This window comes from Cinclus cinclus, chromosome 1, assembly GCF_963662255.1.
Source record: "Cinclus cinclus chromosome 1, bCinCin1.1, whole genome shotgun sequence".
Classification (NCBI taxonomy): domain Eukaryota; kingdom Metazoa; phylum Chordata; class Aves; order Passeriformes; family Cinclidae; genus Cinclus; species Cinclus cinclus.
Genome location: NC_085046.1, coordinates 42,517,171 through 42,541,919, shown reverse-complemented (window position 1 = coordinate 42,541,919; position 24,749 = coordinate 42,517,171). Strand labels below are relative to the sequence as shown.

Below are 24,749 nucleotides of genomic sequence, written 5' to 3'. Positions count from 1 at the left end.
TTCAATTCATCTATCTCAATACACATAAAAAAGAGATTCCCCCTTCCTAGAAAAACCTGAACTTCGTCTACAATCATCCTGTATCACATCAGAGAGTGGACCTGAATCGTATTCTCCTTTAAAGTCTCAGATAACCCAGAATGAAAGCCAACTACACACTTCTCAACACAAAGGGAAAGGCTTCAAATTGCAACATTTATTTTCATGTCCTGAAATAGTTTTAGTGGAGATAAATGACTAATCCAACCAAAACAGCATTGTAACTACTCACCAAATGTCAGATTTTGTATTATATCCCTGGTGCTTCAGTACTTCTGGACTCATGTAGTATGGTGTCCCAGTAAAAGTAGTTGCAAGATCACAAGAACCCATCAAAAGACAAGAAACTCCAAAGTCTCCTAAAAATATCAGTATAAACAATAATCTAGTAATATAAACATGTATCTATTCACATAAACCTTCTTTTGTTTCTTATCAGACATGATAAAGCAACTGTGCATCCAGAAAATTCTGTTAGCATCTATAAAAATGACAAAAAATTATTTTATGTAATTCTTCAAAATAAAAACACAACAAAAGCAGCATAATATCACAGAACAACATGGGTTTGAAGAGGCTTCACAAGGTCATCTGATTCAAACCTCTGGCTCAAAGTTGAATAGGGCTGCTCAGGTCCTGGTCCAGCCAAACTTGAAGCATCCTCAAGGCTAGAGAATTCACTGCCTCTCCTGTGTCTGACTGTCAAATAAATGTTTGACTACAAATCAAAATGCTATTTCAGCCATGATTTTCTTTAAATCTCCTTATTGACAAAATGTCTGTTGGACTGTTCTATCACAGGAAAATATACCTTTAAAAAGTATGGAAATCTCACCAATTTTAAGAAGATTATCTTTCAAAAATATATTCTTGGCTTTCAAATCCCTGTGAAGTATCCGTCTGGAATAGAAAATGAAATTCAACCTCATCCAACTGGAAGCATTGAGAGTCATGTATTAAGCTTTTCAGGTATTTAACTTCTGCCATTTTCAGAAAGGTCAGCCCACCACTGCTACAGTCTAACGCTGCCAGTTACAATCCATGGACAATGCCATTAGGGAGCTTCAAAGAGGTGCATTCACAGGCACCCATATGCAGGGTGAGAGCCAAAGCAGAATGATAAAAATATACCTGGGGATCCCAGCTTAAGAATACAGATACTGACATAGCATGAGCTGCAGAGGAAGGGAGAAAGGCAAGCGCTACTATCTGACTCGTCTTAAAAGCATTACATCTTATTTTCTGCCAGGAGAATGAGATGCCTCACAAGAGAATAAATACCTCACAAGGGAATAACAGATGAGAGAAACAGCAATAAGAGCTTCTTAAAGCTAAGGGAAAACTCCTACAGAGTAGAAGTATTACTTCAAAGACAAATATGTATATAGCCTAAGCTAGTAGTTCAATTTTTTACAGTTACAGTGTGGAAGATGAAAGAACTTTTCAAAGACAAAGATGAAAAGGAAAAGGAACAGAACAATTAGCTTTTACAGACTTATTTTTCCAGCAGAGTTTGAAAAAAAAACAAACAAAAAAACAGCTTATAAGCTACACACCATTTAAGAATATACAGAATCTTCTTAATTTTTATAAGTCTTACATGTGTGACAGTAATTCTGCAGCCCCTTAGGAAAACAAAATACCTCTGCAGTATACAAAACATATTCTAAATTAATTGTTAGTAATGCTTCCAAAAGCATTGTTGCCTGTAACCTCACCTAAACTAGAATTTGTCCACTTTTGAAATGATTACTAATACACAGGATTAGTCAGAACACATTCCTGTCTAGGAGGAGGTTAGAACAGCATTTGGAATATATACTGCCTACAGAAACTGCATTTGCTAATGCAAGTACAATCATTTAGAACATGCAAAGAAAGAAACTGATGATCTAAAATTTTTGAGGGCATAAAAAATTATGATAATTTCAATGTTTTAAGCAATCCTCAAGTATTATCACAAATTTGAATTATTAAAGTCTTAGGCATTGACATTAGTTCCTATATTAACATTAGAAAATATGCATTCTACAGCACAATTTAAATACCCAATTTTGTCCACAGCTCATTTTATTTCTTTTTTTTTTTTGCAAGAAAAGAAAAAAATATGCAATTCAATATACTCAGTTCACAAATGGAAAAAAAAAACATGAAAAATAATACTAGAATTCATTGCAGTATGTACATAGACTGGGCATGAAAATGAAACATTTATATTTTTATGGGTCAAGGAAAAGAGATCTTCATGTTTCTTAGCAATCTTTTTTCAATTCTATTTTGTTCTATTTTTGAAAGTAAAATGAAAGTAAATGTTTTTCTTTCAATTAGAAAAAAGTTTGCATATTGGGAAAAAAGTTCTATTCAATATGCCTCCACCTATGTTTATAGAATACTGTTTATAAATTATTTGTTCTCTGTGCTCAGCTTCTGTGAGCAATATATGTACACTCATACAATACATTAATAAAGAAATTAAACTGAGGTGGTATTTGTTATTCTTTCATAACTATATATATGTTGGTATATACACAGACACATTTTTACAGAAATATTACTGTGTTAACTGAGATTCACAAGGACTTTCTTAGCATTCATCACACAGATCATTTGAAAGAACTTTCTTTCATTGAGTTAAATTATTCTTGAACATTGTTTCTGAGAACTGGTGGAGAACTGAGAACTGAGAAATGAGAACATGCCAACGTTCTTTTAATAGCATTCCTTTGTAGAAATATAACCACAGAATTTTTGAACCTGAAACTTTTCTGAATATCTATTATTTTAATAACAGGTATATTGAAGTAAAAGAATGATCCAGAATGCTTTCAGTAACATTATTTAAAAAGATGAAAAAAAGATGTTTGGGCCACATTAGTTTGCATTACAATGTAGTGCTACTGTAATCTTACAACATATTGATGAAAATGTTATGCATTTTATTTTAATTACCAATAATTATAAGATGTTTTCATATAATAATATGACAAAGAAATATTTGGGGTGATTTGGGGCGATTTTTTTTCAGCTTTCCATGATGATATCTCTCACTACAATGCAACTTATTCTGCTATCATATGCCTGAAGATAAACAAGGTACCAGCTGAAATCTTACCCGGAAAGAAATCTTTAATACTAGTAAGAAATTAATATCGAACCTGCACTGCACAGTTTAGAAAGAGAGCAACTTTTTTTATTTGTAAGAAAAGACATACCTATAAAGGCAACATGAATTAACTGGGCTCCAGCAAAACTCTGCTTGATGGACAGTGAAGTGGTTATGGAGTGGTTATTTGCGGTAGAAATTAACACTAGAGAACAGTTTCAAATATAGGCTGCAAATATACCCATATTCTGTAGAGTATCAGCTTGCTGGCTCATAGTCACAAAAGAACAGGACAAGACCAGAGCCTCCTTGAATGAATCTTTGCCTGCAGCAGAATGAGCTGCAAGTGAAGCTGAGGGAAGCTGAAGTACATTACTGCTGTGAAATAATGTGCAATTAATTTCTCTTTCCTTTATCTGAAGAACTCTGCAGAAGAGTAAGAGGTTCTGTGTAACTCTGAACCTGCATTACCTGCTGTTTGCATAAAGAGTAACCTTATAAAAATCTGTGTTCATAAATTCTTCATAAAGACTAGCAAAATTATAGCTAACATAATGGTCAGTCTTATTCAAATTGAGGTTAAATTAATCAATGGCCTCATTGGCTGATTGCTGTGGGATTATTTTGTGTATTGACATGCAGTGGGCTGTGTGTACCACATGAGACTGCAGGATGGTTTCATGCTAAAGGTCTCCATTGAGATAAGACCACTGAACTGTGTTGTCTCTCTTTTATTTCTCCCTTTTTTTATATTCAAGAAAGATAAGGATTGACTCTGTTTATTTCTAGATAACTTTGTTTTCAAGTTTCAAATAAAAAAAAAATACATTAAGTTTCCAGCATAAGAGTTTTCAAAAAGTGTGGAAGAACAACTAAAGTTGTGCAAGGCAGTACATGTCTGTGTTTAAAACCATAAATAATTTTTGCTGCTCTGGAAAAAAAAAAAAACTCACGTCCGCAGAAGCTGAGTTTTCTTAGGAATGGCATGGGGAAGGACCAATCCACAAGCTATAAACACTTCAAGTTTCTAATTCTAGAGAAAAGTTTTCCTTGCATTAGAACATAATTCAAACATACATCAAGCTTTTTTTCCATGTCAGTAGAGGAGAAATCATGAACGACTCCTCTATACAGAAACAGAGGGCTGTTATTATGTTCTAGTATTTTAAATTTCTGTAGGTAGTTTTCATAATATACATACAATTTCATAATATACATACAGCCAAATAACACAAAATACAAATAAATATATATAAATTAAAACAAGTTATTTTTAAGTATCTGAGGTACTATTAGCTATGAGAGGTACTATTAGCTGTGATTGAAAAGGATAAAATAAAATCCTGTTTGGAAAATCAAATTGCTTTAATTGGAGAACTAACTGACCAAATTTTATATACATATATACCAAATAAAGTTTATTGTAGGATCTTATTTGATTTTAAAGATTTGTTTGAGAACAAGTAGAAGGTAAGTAAAATAGAGAGAAGATATAAAAAAGGCATAAGAAAATACAGAAAATGAAAGACAAAAATAATAACTCCCACAATAAAATAAAGTAGTTCAGTTGGAAGGTGCCTACAATGACCATGCAATGGTCCAAATGCAATGTTTATGTTATTATGCTGCATTATTCTGCACAACGCACCTTCTAAATGCATATGGTAAAGAAAGGACTCTGCCAACAGGGGATTTTCCAGGGCACCAAAGCTGTTAATAATAAGTTGATAAATTGAAGTTCAAGAGAGGGAAAATAACCCAGATCACACTGATAGTTTAGTTAAACTGTCAGGATTTCTATTTCCATTTCCCTCTGTTCTTTTGGCATGAGGTGAATGCTGAAGAGCACAGCATCCCCAGACAATTCCCTGTGTGTGTTCCCATCACTGGCAGAGCAGCATTGCATGTACAAGCCCTAGATAAACTGGCATTTAAGAACAAAAATGCTCTTGCATCTTGGGCAGCAGTTCACTCTGCCCTTTTCCCTCTACAGTCTGACACTGGCAAAAACTCATTGGCATCCATCAGTTTAGGTCAAACACACACTTCAGTTCAACTCAGGAACCGTTTTTCTTGATAACAGGTGACCTCTCTACCTACCACTTGGTTGCACCTAAAATTTAGGCATGCAAATTTTGCCCAAGCTCTGCAAAAGATGCCACAGAAAGGGACCAGAAAGGCATTGTGCATGTCCAGCACATTAGCAATATGGGAAATTTTTCCATCACTGCGGTCAGCCTGCCTAAATCACACTGCAGGCAAGAGCTACACTCATGGAGATGACCAGGTAGATACTCATTTATATACACTACCCCTGCTCCAGCCATGTGTGATCTCCTCATATCTGGATGCCCTGGAGTATTTTTTTAAGTTAATCTTTGATGTGCTATTGAAAGTGACATCTCTTTTCAAAGAATGCATGTATATAACTCCACTGATTTTATTGGGAGTACATCAAGCATATATACTGGATGTTCCACATTAAATATGTGCAGGACATGCTTCCTGATTCCCCTTTAAAAAGATAACTTTTTAAGCATTTTAATCAATTTTCTTCTAAGAATATTGAACTACTTCAAAATGGTGCTCCATTTTCCATTTGACTCTGAAAAAAAAGTGTCTACTGCTAGAAGACATTTACCATTGTCCTGCTAAAAGATGTAATGCACAATGTTCCTGCAGAGTAGATAATTAATCATACTTGAGGTATCTGACATAAACTAACTACATTAGTTTGGTGAACAGAACTTTATTTCTGTTTGAATACCTCCAATTAGTCAGTAAGTCCATTCACTCCCCTCCCAAGCTCAATAGTCTCATATCAAATGACTGTACCTGTCATGCATATAGTTGACTCCGAGTAATAACTGTATAAACCAGTCTATTACTTGACTCTGAGTGAACATCTTCCCAGAATGTTTGTACTCTTGAATTTTAAAGTCTAGATCTCCACCCTGAAAAATATCACAACATATTTGTACATTTAAAGTAAGTTTTCAAAAGCTATCTCCTTCATCATAGTACAGGACCCCACTTCCTTAGGCCTTCAGGCATCCTAACATGTAGGTCTGTCAAATCAACATGTGCACATGAATTCTGAACTCTCCCAGCACCAAATGCATACACAAGTGAGGATCAAAGTGGTATCAACCAGTCTGGTTTTGTAGTTTTCTTTTTCTTAGTGTTGAGCAAGATCATCAGAGTTTCCAACTGTTCTTCCTTCATGTCACCCAACTTCAGCATCTGAGCTGGTCACCCCAAACCTTTATATTCAACACAAAGGAACACACACCTGTTTAGTGCAATTATCTCTGTCATCTAGTTGTTTACCTTTGGAAGGGATGGATCATGTTGTAGAAACACTGTTTCTCTACAAAGATTTATGATGAGGGCCTACATTGACTGGCTATGATATAGACACTTAGGTAAGTAAAATTATTCTGCCCCAATCTGTCTGAATAAGTTAATAAATCTGAAAAAAACTTTTCCACTACAGTCAAACATTGCACACTCAAGCAGCACTCATTTATTATGTTATAATAACCACGTCAGCATCAAAGAAATCATGTTCTTCTCCTAAGAATTAAAATACAGTCTCTTTTTTTATGATACTTTGCCGTCTTTCAAACTTTTGCCAGAAGCAAAGCAGATTTAAAGCCCCAAGAATATGGAGCATGTGTTATTGTGATACTTCATTAAAGCAACAATTGATCTTAAGTAGCACTAGAAATGGAACAATAGGACACAGCAGGAAGTGCCAATAAACCAGAAAATATATCCAGAAAAAGACTACTTGAAAACTGCAATCCAGATATTTGGAAATACCAGTTGCAAAACAACACAATGAAAGAAGATTTTGAGACTTCCAGGAAACCAGTTCTTTTTGCTCAAGAATATACAGATGGTTGTCAGCTTATTGTTTATCCAGTTTATAAAATAAATTAATTTTTTCTACAAGAATGCACACACATTAATGGCAAGCAATGTGTTGAAGTAGCTAACCCCAGAGCAAAGGGGCTGTGAGTCTGATTACATTCTAGTGATTAATTACCTAACATCAGGACAGTTTATTAGCCATAAATCATTACTTTTACATTATAGATTCTACATAAAATCAAAGGCTTTATGTGCCATATACAAGAAACAATTTTGCCTGTACAGTTGTACCAGTACCATCATTTCCCATCATCATCCCTTCATTCCTCTGTACTGTTGACCATTTTATGATGTCCAGCATTTCTTGTTTTTCTGTTCCCAACACCACAGTGCTTCCTACTGATGCTACAAAATAAGCAGATTCTGTCCTTGCAGATCTATATATTCACGTGCTTCTGATATGAGTTTACAGTAATTTCTATGGCCTTTCCGGTTCTAAGTTACAACATTCAAAAGTGAGTGTGTTAAAACGAAGCAAATCCATTTTGTCATCTATCAAAAACGTGTTCCCTGACAATGTCCTGCAATTTGGAAATTAAAATGTCTGAATCATCTCATACACTAGGGAAGGGAATATGGGTTCAGCTCTCCATCTGCTGCCCTGCTGCAGCCCAGAGAGAAGCTCTTCTGGGAACTTGGAACTCTTAGCAGCTGCTTCCCCTTTGCAACTCCAAATGTTCAGCAGCTTCCCCCTGGTTGCTTGCAGCACAGAAGAGGAAGAAAAAAAAAATTGTTGCTGGGTACTCCATTGCATAGCAGCCAGATGGGCTGTGACTGAGTCTACTAATGCACCTAGAAAACAATGAGTCATTATTATAAAATAAACTGTTCCAGACAGATGACCCAGACCATCCAGAGCCCAGGACTGATGGGGTGCTCAAACATGTGTCAGCTGGCTGCTGGCCTCAGGGACTGTGTACTATCCAGGTGAGAACAGATGAAGTACAGCAGGCTCCAATCACTGTTTCTCCCTGTCTCAGTGTGTCCCCTCACACATTGCCATGAAAAACACAAAGAAAAGTAAGGGCAGTACCTATAGAGTTATGGCAGTGAATACTCTGAAGCTTAGGGACAATTCTTGCAAAAGGTCAAAGGAGAACAAAAGCAGTTGAATAATGAACTATATGTGCCCTCACATAACTGCATAGCTTTTTATCTTCAAGCACAGAAGAGTGGTCTCAATTTCCTGCAATTAATTTACCCTTGATTTTGTGTCTAAAACAAGGAAAACAAAAACACATCATAAACGATTTGCTGAAATACTGCTGCTGTGAAACTCTGAAAAAATTTGTTAATCCAATTTCATTTTTTGGAAGGTCAGACTAACGAATTCATAAGGAATTCAACAATTTAACAAATTAGGTACATATGGAGTTTCCAACCTCCAGTTTCTATTTAAATATCAGAGTATCAAATACACCAGTACTTTATTTAATAAACAGCTTAGCATCTAGAGCTGATAACGTGAACAGGCATTGACTGCTTTAGTTATTCCTTTTGCTCAGATTTCCTTAGCATATGTGTACTCACGTCACAGCTGAGATGCAGTAAAGAGACATAAATAATTGTCTGGGGGGAAAAGTACACGGAGTTCTGCCTTATAATACATTAAAACGATGCAATTTTTTAAGTAACTGCTTTGTAAAAACTGTATATTATTGAAATCAAACTTGTACTACAAAATTAACTCCAAGGTTTATTAAGGCATTTTTGTTTTAAATCAGTCTTAGCTGATAATGTTTATACTACCCATAAGATTTTAATTTGGGAAAAGTGTCTAAGAAGCTCAAAAAGTAAGATCAAAACAGAACAAATACACTTGTCTATAATTTTGATTGAATTCAGTTGTAATAAAAGACGTCGATCTGAGCCATGGAGACCAACGTTCTCTGTTTTTCTTTTGCAGGACAAGGTACAGCACTGGGCAGCTGCACTGGAGGCTCACTCTGTGCTACTCAGCCAGAATGAACAAAGCACCGTGGCTAATGAATAAGTCACAGTACTTTGGAGAAAACAGAATAATGCTCAGGGGGGTAGTTCCGTTTCCATGCCAACTTAAAGTGTGCTCTTTGTTTTGAGTCTGCCCAAGAGTAGCAATTACTGCCAATCTGGTAATTATTCTATGCATGAGAAACTGAACTTACTAGACTTCCAAGCAAGGATCAGGTAGCACTACATTTTTCTCAATTTATGCGTGATCTAAATAGGCATCTTCTAGGTCACAACACCCAAATCCTACCACATACAAAGGCAGGTTATAGATAAGTAAATACAAAAGTGTACCTTCTGGAAATACTCTCACTGAAACAGAAAATAAACTTTATAGCACTGTGTGAAACTTTGCTTTGTACTTTTCCTTGTCCGAACATTCAATGAAATACATTGTAATGGCATAAATGCAACAATACCACAGAACATGTCCTTTGGGGAAAAGTCAGAAGCACATCCTATTGGGCCAGGTATCATCCTGACCTCACCTAGCAGACTCAAAATTGAAAAGAATCAGTGCATAGCCAATGAATCCATCTCCTCTTCCTTCACCTGCCTTGCTGTAATACATTCTCACCTGTCTGAGGATGTGACTCCCCGCTCCTAAGGTAACTCTGGTACCAAAACATTTTCATGCAGGGTAGTTTACATTGCCTGCATAAAAAACTCCAAACTCCAAGGAGCGATGCTTGTGATTACTCTGCTATTATGCTCCTTCTTACTCACCCATAACTTTATGCCAAATGAAGAAAAAAAAAGGTGTAAAAAGCAGTGAAGCAGTGAATAGATAAAAGACACTATAATGACTATAATGCTGCTGACGTAGGACCCCTTATTCCTACATGTTAAATTGATCTGGTATTGGGCCACTTTGTACCGCTACTAGAGAGAAAATTGTGAGTGCATGGGAATGGCTGGACATTTACATTAATCCTTCAGCCCTGAGCTCCAGATTTCCTTAAAGAGTTAACAATATTCTCAAACCCCAGCTGTCACACATTGAAGGAATGACACAAAAAGCTTCGGCATGAGTGTTAAAATAGTATGTGAACAAATACTCAGATTGTATCACAGAACTGAATACTTCAGATTTAATTTTTAAATACCCAGCAATAAACACGCATTTAACTGTCATCAAAGAAAGCTTCCAAGGAAGAAATAAACAACAGGAATGGTACTTGTTTAATTATTCCCATGTGAGCTAAATTCTTGAAGAAGTGTGATTAGTTAAGTCAAATCTGATTTGTGTACAGGTAACCCAGTAATCTAAGTTCATTATCTTCCAAAGCTTCATAAAAAGATCACTTTATGTATGACAGATTTTTTTTGAAAGAGTACATCTATATTTAATACAAAGTAGGCACTTGTTTTGTATAAACTACTAAAAAACTGTCTTAAATATGGTTAAATTCTTACATGAAATCTTTAAGACAGATTCCAGCAATATGTTCTTAAACCAAAAGCTGGAGTAAAAAAATTAACCATAACTGTACTGCTTTAGTATTTGTTGTATTCACTACACTCTGGTCTTTGACTCACACTGTTTTTCATTTTATAAATCCAATGTTGCTGCCAAACCCATCATCCATGTGATCAGGCATAAGCCTCTTGTAATCACCTCCAAATCACAAGTGAGTTTTCCCTTCCTCATTTAAATCAGACTTTATATCGTGCCCCATGCCCACAATCTCATCCTCTCTCACCTATCAGTAGCACATCACACACAAGTGGTACAACCTTGCTGAGTTCTCCCACAGATCTGGCAGTGCGTCTGCCTTTAAGCCTTTCTTGTAGCACTTGTAACACCAACACTTGTAAATTGCACTTAAAATTACCTATTTCTTCTTCTTTGGTTTATTTGTCTATGAGTCTCACATGAGCAGGTAACATTCCTTATCTGAAAGAAACACACCTAACAAGAAGCAGGTGATGCTGCAAGCAACAAATAAAAACTAAAATTCAAAATAAAACAGTTTCTAAAATGGCTTCTTACAGGATCCTATTTTAATACACACAGTTTTTCAAACTTCTGCAGTCTCACCTCACAATACTCAGTGATAATGCAGAAACTATCTCGCTCCACAAAGCTTGCATAAAATTTGACAATGGCTGGATGGTCTAATTTGGAGAGTAGCTGTGCTTCCAGATTTGCTTCAACTGTTTCATTAGGCTTTAGGTTTCCAACAGAGATTTCCTTTAGGACCTTTCTAGAGGAAAAAAAAAAAGAAATCTTTATATTAATAAAATCAGAAAAATATAAAAATATGTAACATTCAAAATCCCATCAAAATTTCCTTAAATGCAAAATAGTAACACTGACCAACTATTGGCAACATGAAATGGATGAGGCAAATATGGGTAAACAACGAGAATGCATTAAAAGTCAAACAAATATGCTAGCCACCATATAGATTAAGCAACATTATATTAAAAATACTGTTTTAAAATATTTCTCCCACTAATTACCTACTGCACTGTTTTATTTAGAACATGTTTTCAGTGCTGTGGATTACTGCATAATAACAAACATAAACAAAAAATTAAATCTAAGTGACTTCAAACCCACTCAGAGCATATGGTCAAGGAATAGCAAGAAACTGCATTTGCAGATTTTACCCAAGTCTCTCCATGGAGAGACTTCTTTTATGAGAAAAATCAGAGAGTAACATTTCTGTGGCTGTTTTTCCAGTGATAAACTCAGGCTATCATTTTTTTTTCTTCTAAACATCAGCCTGTCCTTCACCTGAGCACACAAGTGAGAAGTACAAATCTAGATTTAGGACTGGAATCTAATTATACTGTTTCAATGAATTCTAATCCTTTAGTATTTAATGTTTGTTTAGGAAGACCCTAAATCCCCTGGAAAATGCTGGGAAAATGTAAGGATTTTTAATATTCTCCTTAACAACCTTAACACATGAATGTGCACAAGAGAATTTGTAGTTCAGATTTAGCTCTATACAGAAGCTGGAATAGGGCAGTTTACTGTTAACTTGACCTGGAAAAATATAAGGAAAATATAGTGCAGGGCACTATAAGAAAGCACATTTTGGCAAGATTTTCCTGATTAAATGTTTAAAAAAGACAATACAACACATTCCATTTACTTTACTGGTTAATAAAGAATAGATCATAGGTCATTTCTGAAGGAGATTCTGAAGACTATTAGAGAAGATAATGTTTCTTTACCGAAACAAAGTGGTGAATTTCCCCAAACTTTTGAATACATGAAAGGCAAGTTTCAGACTGATGGGAAGCTCCCACAGTGCTTTTAGTAATTTCCCCATTCAATAGAGCATGGTTGTAAAGTTACAGTTGTTAAACACGACTGTGATAAAACTATGATAATTCACATTATCTAAGGGGAGAAAAAAAAAGCTGTGTTTCTTCATGAGAAAATTTTTTCCTAAGCCTGAACAATCAGTTTCTGACTAGTAACATCTGAATTTTCATATAAACTTTCCTAATCCCCATCAGGAATTGTGATAGAAAAACATGCCTTTTTGATCTGTTTCCATCTCTGCAGACAAGCTTCATGGAACATAGACAGGCAATACCTACTGCAATCTTCTCATCTGCAGCTGACGTGGGTCATTACCCCCTCCTTCATAAAAATCATGTCACAAAACTTACAAACAGGATGAGTCCTTGTTAAAGACCACTCAATACAAGTTTCTTGCATACCCAAGACAGCAATAAAAGCCTGATGTGTTGATGTGTACGGATAGCTTGTCATCTTAGTCACTCCGTGATCTTAATGCTGTCATCAGCTGTCAGACAAGATGACAGGTGTTTTTCTTATTTAAATTAATTCCCAGAAGAAGAAATCAAGGAAATATACTTCCTGTAAATAAGATATTGGTTTTCTGCCACACAATTCTAATTCATACCCACAACTGGAAGGCATTTGCTTCTAGGAAGAAAACTTTTGGATGCAACTGGGATTAGACATGTCTGCATGCATACACATGTGTGTACTGTGTTTATATGTAGATAAGGTTTTATTTTACTGCATTAAATATGAAGAACCTAACTAGACTTCTTTCTGCAAGGCTTTTGATAATATTTCAGTAAAAACACTTAAAAATTTAAGAGAGGTATTAAAAATCTCTGCATTAATTAAGTATTGACAAAGAAGTTATGTCAGACTCTCAGAAGCCTCACAGAGAAAACAAAAAAGTCTCCAGATCTGAAGTGGCTCTTTTCTGTTAACTTTAGAATAAAAACAAGGAAAACAAAAGTCTGCAGCTATAAATTAATCCATATAAATTAACTATACTTTTTAACACATAAAACACCTAAAGAGTGCTTAAATTCACCCTACCCCATTCCAGTACTTAGAAAAGTAAATTCTACCTGAACAGGCAGCTAAAATGGGCACATTCTGTGTTTTATACAGCACCTAAGATAACTCGAATTTGGTACCCCTGGTGATGTCAAATAGGCCGATAGATCAATCCACAAATAAAAGCTTAGTAATCATAAGAAAACAACAAACCTTTCTCAGCTACACTATCCTGACTGCATCTCCTCTCTACCAATAAAACCCAGGTGTACAATTTGAAGGAGACAAAGCATTTCAGTTTCTATGATCCAACCTGCATTTTATGGTTTGCTAATAATAGTGAGCCACCATAGCTCATAATTCAGACATGGTACTTGTAGATCATCTGCTGAAAATACGCCTGCATTGTGTTACTTAACTACTTTTTGCAAACTGTTTTTAACAAACCTTTTGAAGAGTGTTACATGAACATTATTCTGGATTTTGGGAATAATACACTCCCTTGTTCAGATTTTATCAAGACTCCATCTGGAGTATACAGACCCACCTGAAAGTCAAGATTTTTCAAAAAATCTGCCCCTATATTTTCTGCCACTTAGGTTCAAGTACTAAGTAGGATTTAAAAGGTCTAAAGCTGTTTGCATGAACTAAGAAATCTCAGATTTATCATATGAACAAAGAAAATAGAGATCTAAGTGGCATCTGTAGAAAACCAAGTAAAGCCACAAAACTGGGTATAGCCTCCAAATACAATACTTACCTACCCCTTCTGATGGAATGCTAAATGAGATATGCTAATTTAAATTTCAATAATATTATAAATTTGACTTAATGCAAAATACGACACATAAGCAGATCATAAAATTGTTTAGGATGAAAATGAACCTTAACCACAGTCCAACCACAAATCTCACACTGCCAAGTCCACCACTAGACCATGTATTTAAAGATAAGATAAAATGCGAATGAACACTCAATTAGAAAACTTTATCACAGAAGCGCTAGCAGATACCTTAAATACAGAACAAAAGCCTCCGGGTTTTTACTGTGTGGAAAAAGCCTTACAATTCATTCAATAATGGAAATGCACTTTAGACTTTATCTCGAACTGATCACAACTGAAAGAGTCTTATAGTGAAAGCATTCCTATCTGAAGAGTAAAATAATCCAACTGTCACCATGTACATTCATCCGGGAGGAAGCTGGGTCTGGTACAGGTAGCAACATCCATCCCTTTAGGGTCGGAAAATAACATGAGAGATGAGCCCACACCAAAATACACTTGGTCCACTTCCCAAAATACAGCAAGCAATGTCCTAGCCCCCACAGTGCCCATGCCTCAACAAGCCCACACCCCTTCCCTGGAACACTTTCTCTGGGAACGTCTTCTGATTTTCACTGGAAAAATCCTGCTGGCTTGTGCTGCCACACTTTGAAAAGCAGCCACGCACTGGGTCTGAAAGCACAATAATGGGGAGCAAGTGGGGCTAAAGACAGCAAGACTTAAGGCAAGAGAAAAACAAACATGAAGGTGGAACCCTCCAGTATTCAGGCATGCAGTGGGAATCCCTTTATAAGCTTTACTAGTGACTGACAATACACCACAGCAGTATTTATCTCAGTCTATTTGCACTGATCTAAAATTGAATGTTTTACAACCCATCTGGTATTTGTTTACATCAGTGACATACTTTATTATTATATAATTTGGTATTATTGGATCAGATGCAATTCTTAAAAGTCAGTGTTTCTCAAAATGCTCTCTGTTTATTGAGTAAACTGCAATATGAATTATTGCCCAGGTAAATTTGCTTGCTGAGAAGGAAGTAAAAGAAATATAACTCTTTTAATGTCAAGAATAAATAGGTCTGCTAAAATAACCAAAAAAAATTTGTGATCTAGGAATGTAAGATCAAAAGTTGAAGCTTTTCATTAAATAGAAACTTCATTTTACACAGGCAGTTCTTCAGTCAACCACAGTTAATTATAATTTCATTTAGATTTTGAGTTGCCACTGTGGAGAATTGTAGCATAACCAATAACTGTGAGCTGAATTTCTATCCATGCTGACTTTTGCAGGAATACCACTACACCCTGGTAACTCCTCAGTACAAGAACCAGGTGCAATTCTGTAAAAATGCATCACCTCTTACTGGGTCTGTAACTGGATTAGAAATCAGCCGCAAACAATAAAATTAAAGGAGTGCCTGTCTAATGCACGATTCCTTTTTTTCTGCTTATCAAATGACAAACAGAGAAGGTACAGCTTGGCAAATGGAGACCAAAATGAAGAAGAATTGACAACCCTCATGTAGAAAGTTTGCATAAAGCTTCCACACTGTTAGAACTGTTACGGAAATTTGGTAACAAAGGCACCATGTACCTACAGACAGGGCAAAGTCACCCACCATTACTACTACTTTTTTCCTGCAGTTGACATCTTAGCAACAAAAATTCAAATAGTCATTCTTCATATCTTATCCATCATATTTGGAACACCAATGTCTGCATGGTCAGATAATTTAAAGACACACATCTATCTGTTAGGGAAGGAGGAAGATGGTGGAACCATGAAATACAGTAAGTCAGCATACACAAATCAGTCCTACCTAGAAGAATTCTTGGGTTTAGTTAAGGAAAGAAACACAGTAAATTAAAAGCACTTTATTTCTATGGGAAAATCAAGAGGATTACCATGCCTCCAGTGAAAAGCAAAGCAGTGATGTTTGGTATTCCCCCTCAGATATAGATACTCATTATCCAAAGCATTTCAGACCCAAGTATGACTACAGAACTTTTAAAATGGAATTTTGGCTTCCCATGCCCACTGTGGATTTATTAGTCAAGCCATAACCCCCTTTCAATAGCAAGTATCACTGCATAGCTTTTTGAATAAAATGCTGCACTTCTTTTGTCATCTTCCTAGACATTACTGACTTCCTAGTAATGCCAGAAGAATCATCTCAACTCATTTTTTCTGTTCTCCAAAACATCCTATTCACACTGTTCATGAACATTCACAGACACTGAGAACTGATCTCTGAGTTAAACACTATGAATTCAATCACTATATGAGCATTGTAATATCTGCAGATAGATTAAATATAATTTCATTTTCTGAATAAGCACTTTAACTAATTTAAACTCACTTTAATATCTTTGAATGGCAATGAGATTTCTTAAATTTGCAAATGAAATAGATTATTCACTTTCCATTTCCAACAGCAAGTCACAATTATAGCACCTACAAATATTTTTCAAGATGCCAAATTTTCAAATGCTCTAACATATGCACTAACACTGAACAGGCCAACTCATGATGAAAACAGATTATGCTTATTTGAAAATTAACTGTTCCTAATTAGTATCCCAAAAAACGTAGAATCTGTTTTCTAGAAAGAAAATACTGATGAAATAAGTTAGCCTCAAGAAATACAGCTTACATAAACTTCTTCTGCACTAAGCAAACTCTCATTTATACAAAGGGGCATAACTTAAATTATTTTTGGTCAACCATATGTGCCAATTTTGGAAAAAATCAGTAATTATAAAGCAAAGCAGAGCAATTGTGTTATCTGCCACATAACTGAACAAGTGATTAAATGAAATTATTTATTTAGATATAAAAATGCATTTACTGTGAATAATTGAGATACTTTTGGTGGTCATTTACATTGATTAAAAATGACAGAATAAAAGTAGGCATTGATTAATAAAGGATGAATTTTTCTCTAAAGCCATATTTTGGAAATTAGAACTTTTTTCCTAGAGAGAAATAGCAAAATAAAACGTAAATACATTTATAGTCCATTCTTATGTTTCAACTCTAAATCAAACACTAATAGACTGTGATTGAGCAGAAGAAATTTGTGTCTTAACAGAAAAAGTACTAAAAATTATTATGAGATACTAATACCTGTGAGTTACATGTTGCATTATCCCCCTCTACCGTTCATTCAACCTTCTTCCTACAGCCCAGTCTACCTTAAGAGTGCAATTAAGCAGCATGCTGTCCCAAACCTAAACGGGATTTTTGAGAAATACAACAAGGAACTAAATAATTGGTTTATTCTCTGCATCTTTGAAGATTTCCATCACACAACAAATCTTCTAAACTAGCATTATGATTTCACTACACAGACAATCGACTTTACAATTAACTGATCTCTGTTAATTAACATTCACTTTAAAACAAGAGGAGACACCATTACAGAACTCAAGACTGAATGCAGCATTTTGTCTTCAAGCTTTTAAATATGATTAAACATCTCATCATTGCCATGTTGTAACTTTTCAACTAGCAGCCTTGGGCTAGAGCATCTGTTAAAAATGAATTTTCCTTCCATAGGAATTAGCTTGAATTTTTAAATTAGTTGCAATTAGAAATTTTGAAGAAAGACCTTCATATCATGATGTATATTCATCAGTTCACAGAAAATAAACTATTTTGATCAACAGGAGTTGTGAAGGGAAACCAGACATACTAAAAATTGCTGTAAGAATACATTCCATAGAAATTCAACTAAAATGCTTGTTATTGCAAAATTTAATTGGTTATCTTCTGAATTTAGATCTATTTGCAAGCAGAATTACGTTCTTTCACTGTTGCAAGGATATTTATGTCAACAGTATTGTCTCTTCAGAGTAACTAATTCCCGAAAGTAATTTAAACAGCAATTGCTGCAATTTTAATGAGAAAATTCACTCTCCCTACATATCTCTTTCCATCAGGCATCTCCTTCAATGTTTATTTCTGATATGCATTCAAGTATCTATTGTACCAATTAAAAAAAGGGAGGAGTGTATAAAAAGATAAAAGCATGGTTTATAGCTTTACAAAAGCACATTACTAAATAGTCTGCAATCAAAGGCAAAGGGAATCAAGAAATTCTGAGAAAATTAATTGCATATAATATCCACTGTTAGATTAAACATCTCTTAATACTTTTAAGCCCTCCCGAGCATGATACTCTGGTCTTAACAATCTGTAACACATGCAATTCAAAACTTAAGCAACTACCCAGCAATATTAAAAAGTTTTAGAACACTTGAAGGGCACACCATGAATGTAAGGGAAACAATGAACTAGGAATTAGTTACTAACTCACATAAGCACAACAACAAAACAAGAGAAAAAAAATAGGGAAAATACAATGACTGCCCAGCAAACCCAGAATTTATTCTACTCACTGCAGCAGTTTTATCATTACAATGTACTGAATGCAACAAAAAAACTGGAGGCTCATTCTGCATGGAAGATGCTCAAACCACCCCATTGCAGACTTAAGAGGAAACACCTTGCCAACAAGGGTAGCCCATAAGAAGATACAGTAGACAGGCATATTTAAATATTTTTAACATCTTTGAGGCAGGTGACCACAGTTCAACCTAAATAATAATACCACACCTTTCCCCATTTCTTACTAAAACTAGCTTACAAATGCAGGAAAACCAGTTTCAGCAAAATGAATGAGACAGAAGTGATATCAAGGCATTTACTTGATTACAAAATCATTAAATTCTGTCTCTGCCATGCACCTCGAAGAAATGTAATTCACCAGTAATGCCTTAAGCACAGGTTTCCACCCAGTGTTGAAAATGTGCTTGTAAACAATTCTCAAAACAATGACCTCAACCACAAGCATTGCTCACTGCCAGCAGGTCAGGCCAGAATGTGGTGAGTGCTGCTCCTGGGAGCTCGGTTCTGTGGGAGACAAGACTTGTTGTAAACCCAAGTAGTATTTCTTCTAAGGCACGCTGCCTCCCACTTACATATGTAAAAGACATAGATAGAATCCTCCCTAGTCAAATGGACAAGTCCCACCAAAAATCAAAAAGTAGGCTACTTAGTTTAAGAAAGGAGTATTAAAAGGAGAGCAGTTTAAAAAAACCCTAAAAAAACCCAAAAAATAACAACAAAATAAAAAAACAACAACCAATAATGAAAACACCAAAGCCCATAAAAGTGATTGAGCAGATGTAAACGTTGCATCAGACAGCACTGAGGAGGATTTCACAGACACCTGTGTTACACAAGCCGAACAAAGGGTCTCAACATGTTCCAGTACGGATCTTTTGCTTCCAAGGAAGCCACAGAATGCTGGGTTTTATGCTTTTGATTATGAGGGAACTGGGAAATGTAACACAGTGATTGCCTGTGCAAAGGTCTGCAGTATGGCTGTGACTTTAAATTGCCAAATCCATCACCAGCACAGGCAGGGTGAAATCTTACATCTTGTGCTTCAATGCCAAGCTACCCTGCAGCACCCACAGAGCCTTATCCAGCACAGGAGCTTCCTAAACTTTCTTACATTGAGCTGGAGGAGCCCTACTGTGCTAGGCTGCAGGAAAAGCTGGGCACTGACAGGGATGCAGGATGTAGGGACTAAAGCACTCTCCCACACGGTTTCCAGTGAGGTCTGCTTCGGGTGAGTCCAAGGTTATCAAACTTGTCTTTGAATCAGGATCGTATTGAACTGCACTAGAAACAATCTGAAACCATTGTGGTCACAGCTGGGACTGCCTGTTAAACTTGAAGCAAAACACCTACAGTTTCACTCCCTGGCAACCTCCATTGAAGGTGTACTGTGAAGTAAAGCATGAGAGCATCGGCCACCCTTACAGAGGTTCAGCAAGGAAATAGTTTGGACACTTAGCTCTAGGCCTTGACTCCTGTAATATTGCCCACATAATATGAAAGTCATGCTTGGCCACTCAAGTAGAAAGGTCATGAAGGCTCAGTTCTCAAACTGCTCTAGCTAAATCCACAAGGTCAATGCCTTTAGGGTCACTTATTTGAGCCAAGCATGACCGTACCCAGTCAGCAGGCATGGCATGCAAGTCGAGCCTCACATGGAAAAGCACAGGTACACGTGACTGAACCAAGCATAAGATGGTCCACTAAGAAAGGCTTATTTAAAAATAAGACACAATCAGGAAGGTCCTACAGCAAATGCACCTTTGGTCACTTTTCAAGGAGATTGTGAATATTCCTTCACAAATCTAAAATACCCTTATAAATTCTAGCCTGAATTTCTAGTTTTATTATTAAATGAAGGAGAACGATAAAGGAAAGCAGTGTAATAAGATGAATATGCACACAACAACTGACAGGGAGTAATTTGTTTCTGTTTTAATCGATTCAGCATCAAATGACCATTCCCTTGGAATACCTTCAGAGAAGCAAATAGGCAGCAAACACAGGGATTTGACAATGCAGCAATCTGCTGATAGTCACTTGGATATTCATAAGGAACAAATCTCTCCCACTTTTAGATTTTATATGATTTGTTATAAGAAGTCATAAATAATTGAAAGTCACATGATAAATTATTCAGCTAAGCTCACAGTTTCCAAGGAATCCTAGCATGAGTCTGGATTAAAGCTATAATGCAAGTCAGATGCAGAAGTTGAGCTGACACCCCACAGTTACCACACAGTGGAGCAGTCCAGGGAGTTTGGCACTTGTCAGTGTGTCCTTTCCACCACAGGGACACGTAAATACCTTGTGAATATTTATGAACTAGAAGCCCCTATTGCCTACTGTATACTTCAGCTGCTTGTGTATATGTGGTTATGAATCAGTGGCACTTAACCCAGAGCTTCCCTTGGCACAACTGATTAGGACATTAATTTTCTTTAAGTGATGGCAGTTCTTCAAGACTACTGCTGAACTTATCTCTGCTGTAAAAGACTTTGTCTTCAACTGTAATTACCTGCTATCATTAACTGAGAAGATATTCATGGGGACTAGCATAGAAGTGACTGCAGGAATATTACTTGATTGTAAAAATGCTAGCACAATGCTGCTACTTTCTTTATACCAACCAAGTTGGGCTGCTTTCGGTAGGTCTAGGTCCATAATGTCCAGGAACACATAAATATCAAATGATCCACAAACTAAGACATCCTGTGTAAATTGGAACGAAGAAGCTTGCTTTTATGCAAATGTGTCTCTTGTTCTTAACTGACTTTAGGATCTAAGATATGAATTCTGATTCTAGTTTCTTCCAAAAGGGGAGAAATTGATAATCTCTCTCCTGTATAGATTGTTTAGTACATGAGAAACTTTGTTCATAGTAAAGAACTTCCCAGGTTCCGATCTTTCTCTCAATAAGGGCAATCTTTTTGTTCTCTACTCTGCTGCTTTCACATAAATTGCAGGGACTTCTATCTGAGATATTTAAACCTCTGTCATACTCAATGATCATACAACAGGATCTAAAGTTCTTACACCAGAAAATAAAATTTACCAAAAAAATAAAAAAAAAAAATAGGAAGGCAACAGGCAAGGAATGTGTAATAAAATGCAACACTTAAGCAATACTTAAGAGGGACTTATAGTAAGGGACCTACATATGCTACTATACTCGTGGTACTTCACAACCTTATTGCTTATAGAGTAGGCAAGTGAACCACATCATACTGATCACTAGATCACTATGATCTGAGAAAGTCAATAATCCTGATCCCATCCATACAAAGAATTGGAGAGAAGCATGAAGCTGGCATGAAAGCCTTCTTAGAAAGGCAGGCACTGCTGGCCTGAGCAGCCCTGAAAGTTTTATGTGAAATAAATCTATTAGTTTGAGGTATGCCCCAAATAATCAACTCTTTCTCCTTCACAGCTGAAGCAACTCTGTGCATAACACTTCACCCACTACAGGTATGATCCTTGAGAGGTAACAAAATCCAAAGTACAACCTAAAACTGTTTCTAGAATCATGAAGAAGTTCTGCTGATTGTACTTGAAATTACATGATAACCACTGTTAGTCACCTCATTAACTCCTTTTGTAGACATTGTACTAATGAAAAATCAGAAAGAGACCCCTGAACAGTTTCTGTATCAATACGTTACTTTTCTTGGGAATTTGTATTCCTATGACTTATTCCTATGTTTTTTCACAGTCCTATAGACTATAGCAGTTTTCAGGAAATTATCTGTGGCTGAGTTTACACTCTACAAAATATTTGTCTCAGCATGCTCTAGATCATCTCTGAAACAATAACAACAGAATTCTAATTCTGCTGAGGTCACAGCTGTTTGTGAGTTTTTACAATCAAAGTGTCTTCAGAGCTGTAATAAGATCATTCTTTGAACCACATAAATTTTCATTCAAAAATAGATAGAAAACATAAGCAGCAGCCAGTACAGTTCCATATGAGATTAGTTGAAAGAAGTATTGAGAATGCGACTCCTCACAAATTTTACCACCTTAAGAAACCAGTATTTCTAAATTCTACACTCTTTATCATTATGCTGCCTGTATTTTTGTGCTCACTGGGACAGTATTTTTGTCATCCATTAGCATATAAGTGATAGAAATTTGGGGCATCCCCTCATCGATTCACACTTGAAGTGTGGAAGAAATGAACTGTAATAGGTGAGCACCCCCTTGTGATGGAAGGCTTAAACACAGCACTGCACATCTTTGAGCACTTGGGCTGGTTAAATACTGGTGTATTTATAATGCACTGTGGTCACAAAAAGAGACTGATATAAAAACTAAAAATAAAAACAAAAATACATCATTTGATATTCAGTCTCTGTCCTGAGGATGCACTCAGGCTCATCCCTAACAAAACACAGGCATCAAATGCTGCAGGCAGTGAATGTTTGCTCAAGGCAGTCACTCAAAATTCTTAAGAAAAATAATTTAAATAACCACTTAAAAGCTTAAGACATGTTCCTTGTTTTTGAGGTTTGGCAGGTTGTGCTATAGCAGCAAATGTGTGAGACCCACATTTCACTGTACTGTTAATATTGTAAGAATGAGTTTAGCAACAGCCGAGTTCTGAAGTGTCTTAGAAGTTCAGGTAGTTCCTGTCACCCCACGTGCATGATAGACTATCTTAATATAGAAATAAAATGAAAAATACTGTTTATTTGTTTTAATGAAATATTTCATCACAGAACTTTTTTTTTTTTTGAGAAGAGTGTAGCTAGGGCTATGGGAGAGTCAAAACCACTTAAGTCATGTGAAAAAAGCTAAGAACTTAGTGGACCCTAAGCCTAATCCAAGGACCTGAGAAACTGTAAATTGGTGTAGAAGGAAAACAATTTACAGAATTATGTCTTGGTTACACACTTATTAAAGCAATATTGCCAATAATCTGTGGCCATAAGGAGCAAAAGAGAGGCACAAATGAATCAGAAAAAGCTCTTAAATCGTTCAAGTGCTCATTAATGTGTCCATCAATAATGACCAACAGACACCCCTATTTAAAGGAATTATGTATTTCTGGCTGAGGAGTGACTTGATTGGATGTTCCTGACTTTAGACAAAGAGCCTTACAAATATTTTTGGATAAAACAAAAATATTTATAGTTAAATTTCACTTGGTGTAAGTAGGTAGACAAACATGGTTCTACAGAAAGCCCAGCCACACACACAGCATCAAACCCACATACAGGAATGTCAACACTCTGAAAATGTTCTTTTTGTCATTGTGGCTTCAGGATCCCAAGAGTTTATCAATAAAAGCGATGAGACTTGTCCAAAGTCAGGCAGGCTAGAAAAAAAAAAATCAAAATTTTCTGGCAATTTAAAAAAAAAATAAATTCAAACCTTCTACCAGTGAGGTATACAGCAAATAGAAAGGTGTTTACTAGAATTTCTGTAACTCTTCCCTTTCAAGTTTCATTTAGACAACTCAGTTATAAAAATTAGGTCATCGATACTCTACAGTTTTTTTTGAGACCCTTCTAACAATCTGAGTCTTTACAGTAACATAGAATCAATTCCTGAAGGCATTCAATTAAATGTTATCAAAACAAGGCTGCTTGTACCTTACATCTTCACTAAAGTTAGACAGTTAAGGCTGCAACATAACACCAAACTGAGAGATAAGACACAAAGAAAATATCTACAATGCAACAAATATGTTCCCAATATTTTTTATTCAAAGCATATGAAGGGTTTACTTACAATTTTTCTCCTTGTTTTGCTTTTCTGTCATTAACCAAATACACACTTCCAAAGCTCCCATTGCCCAGTTTCCTCTGAATAGTGTATCTTCTTGCAATCATAGCATCTGAGCAAGCAGAATTAAATCTGGCAACAGTGACATGCTTAGCAGTTTCTTGAAATTTCAGCATTTCTCTGGGCAACAAAAACTACTCAGATTTCTCAAGGATATAGCTTTCAAATCCTTTTATTCTTCCATGGAAGTTCACAGAAATCACTTGAAACAGAAGAATATTGATCTGTCAATGTATTATTCTTATTAAACTTTTCATTTAATTCTGTACCAGTGTTTACAGTACTCAGCTTGCAGCAAACACAAATTAAGTGGAATCATTAGCTGCTAAACTGCAGGCAGCAAACTTGATAAACAAACTCCAGATAATGTAGATGTGACATAGTCAATCTTCCCCTAAATCAACCTTAAATTA

The 24,749-nt window shown here is 35.9% G+C and overlaps 1 protein-coding gene across 1 annotated transcript in view; it reads right to left on the bottom strand.

Moving 5' to 3' along the window:
• The window catches only part of NEK11 (NIMA related kinase 11), a 76,950-nt gene extending 52,498 nt beyond the window's left edge, over positions 1-24,452 (bottom strand). The window contains exons 1-5 of the mRNA XM_062496724.1: positions 24,283-24,452; positions 11,109-11,274; positions 5,978-6,096; positions 875-939; positions 272-398 (exon numbers count right to left, since the gene is read on the bottom strand). Of these exons, the coding sequence (XP_062352708.1) occupies positions 272-398; positions 875-939; positions 5,978-6,096; positions 11,109-11,274; positions 24,283-24,452 (647 nt within the window). The remainder of the gene's footprint in view (positions 1-271; positions 399-874; positions 940-5,977; positions 6,097-11,108; positions 11,275-24,282) is intronic.
• Positions 24,453-24,749: the final 297 nt, after the last annotated feature.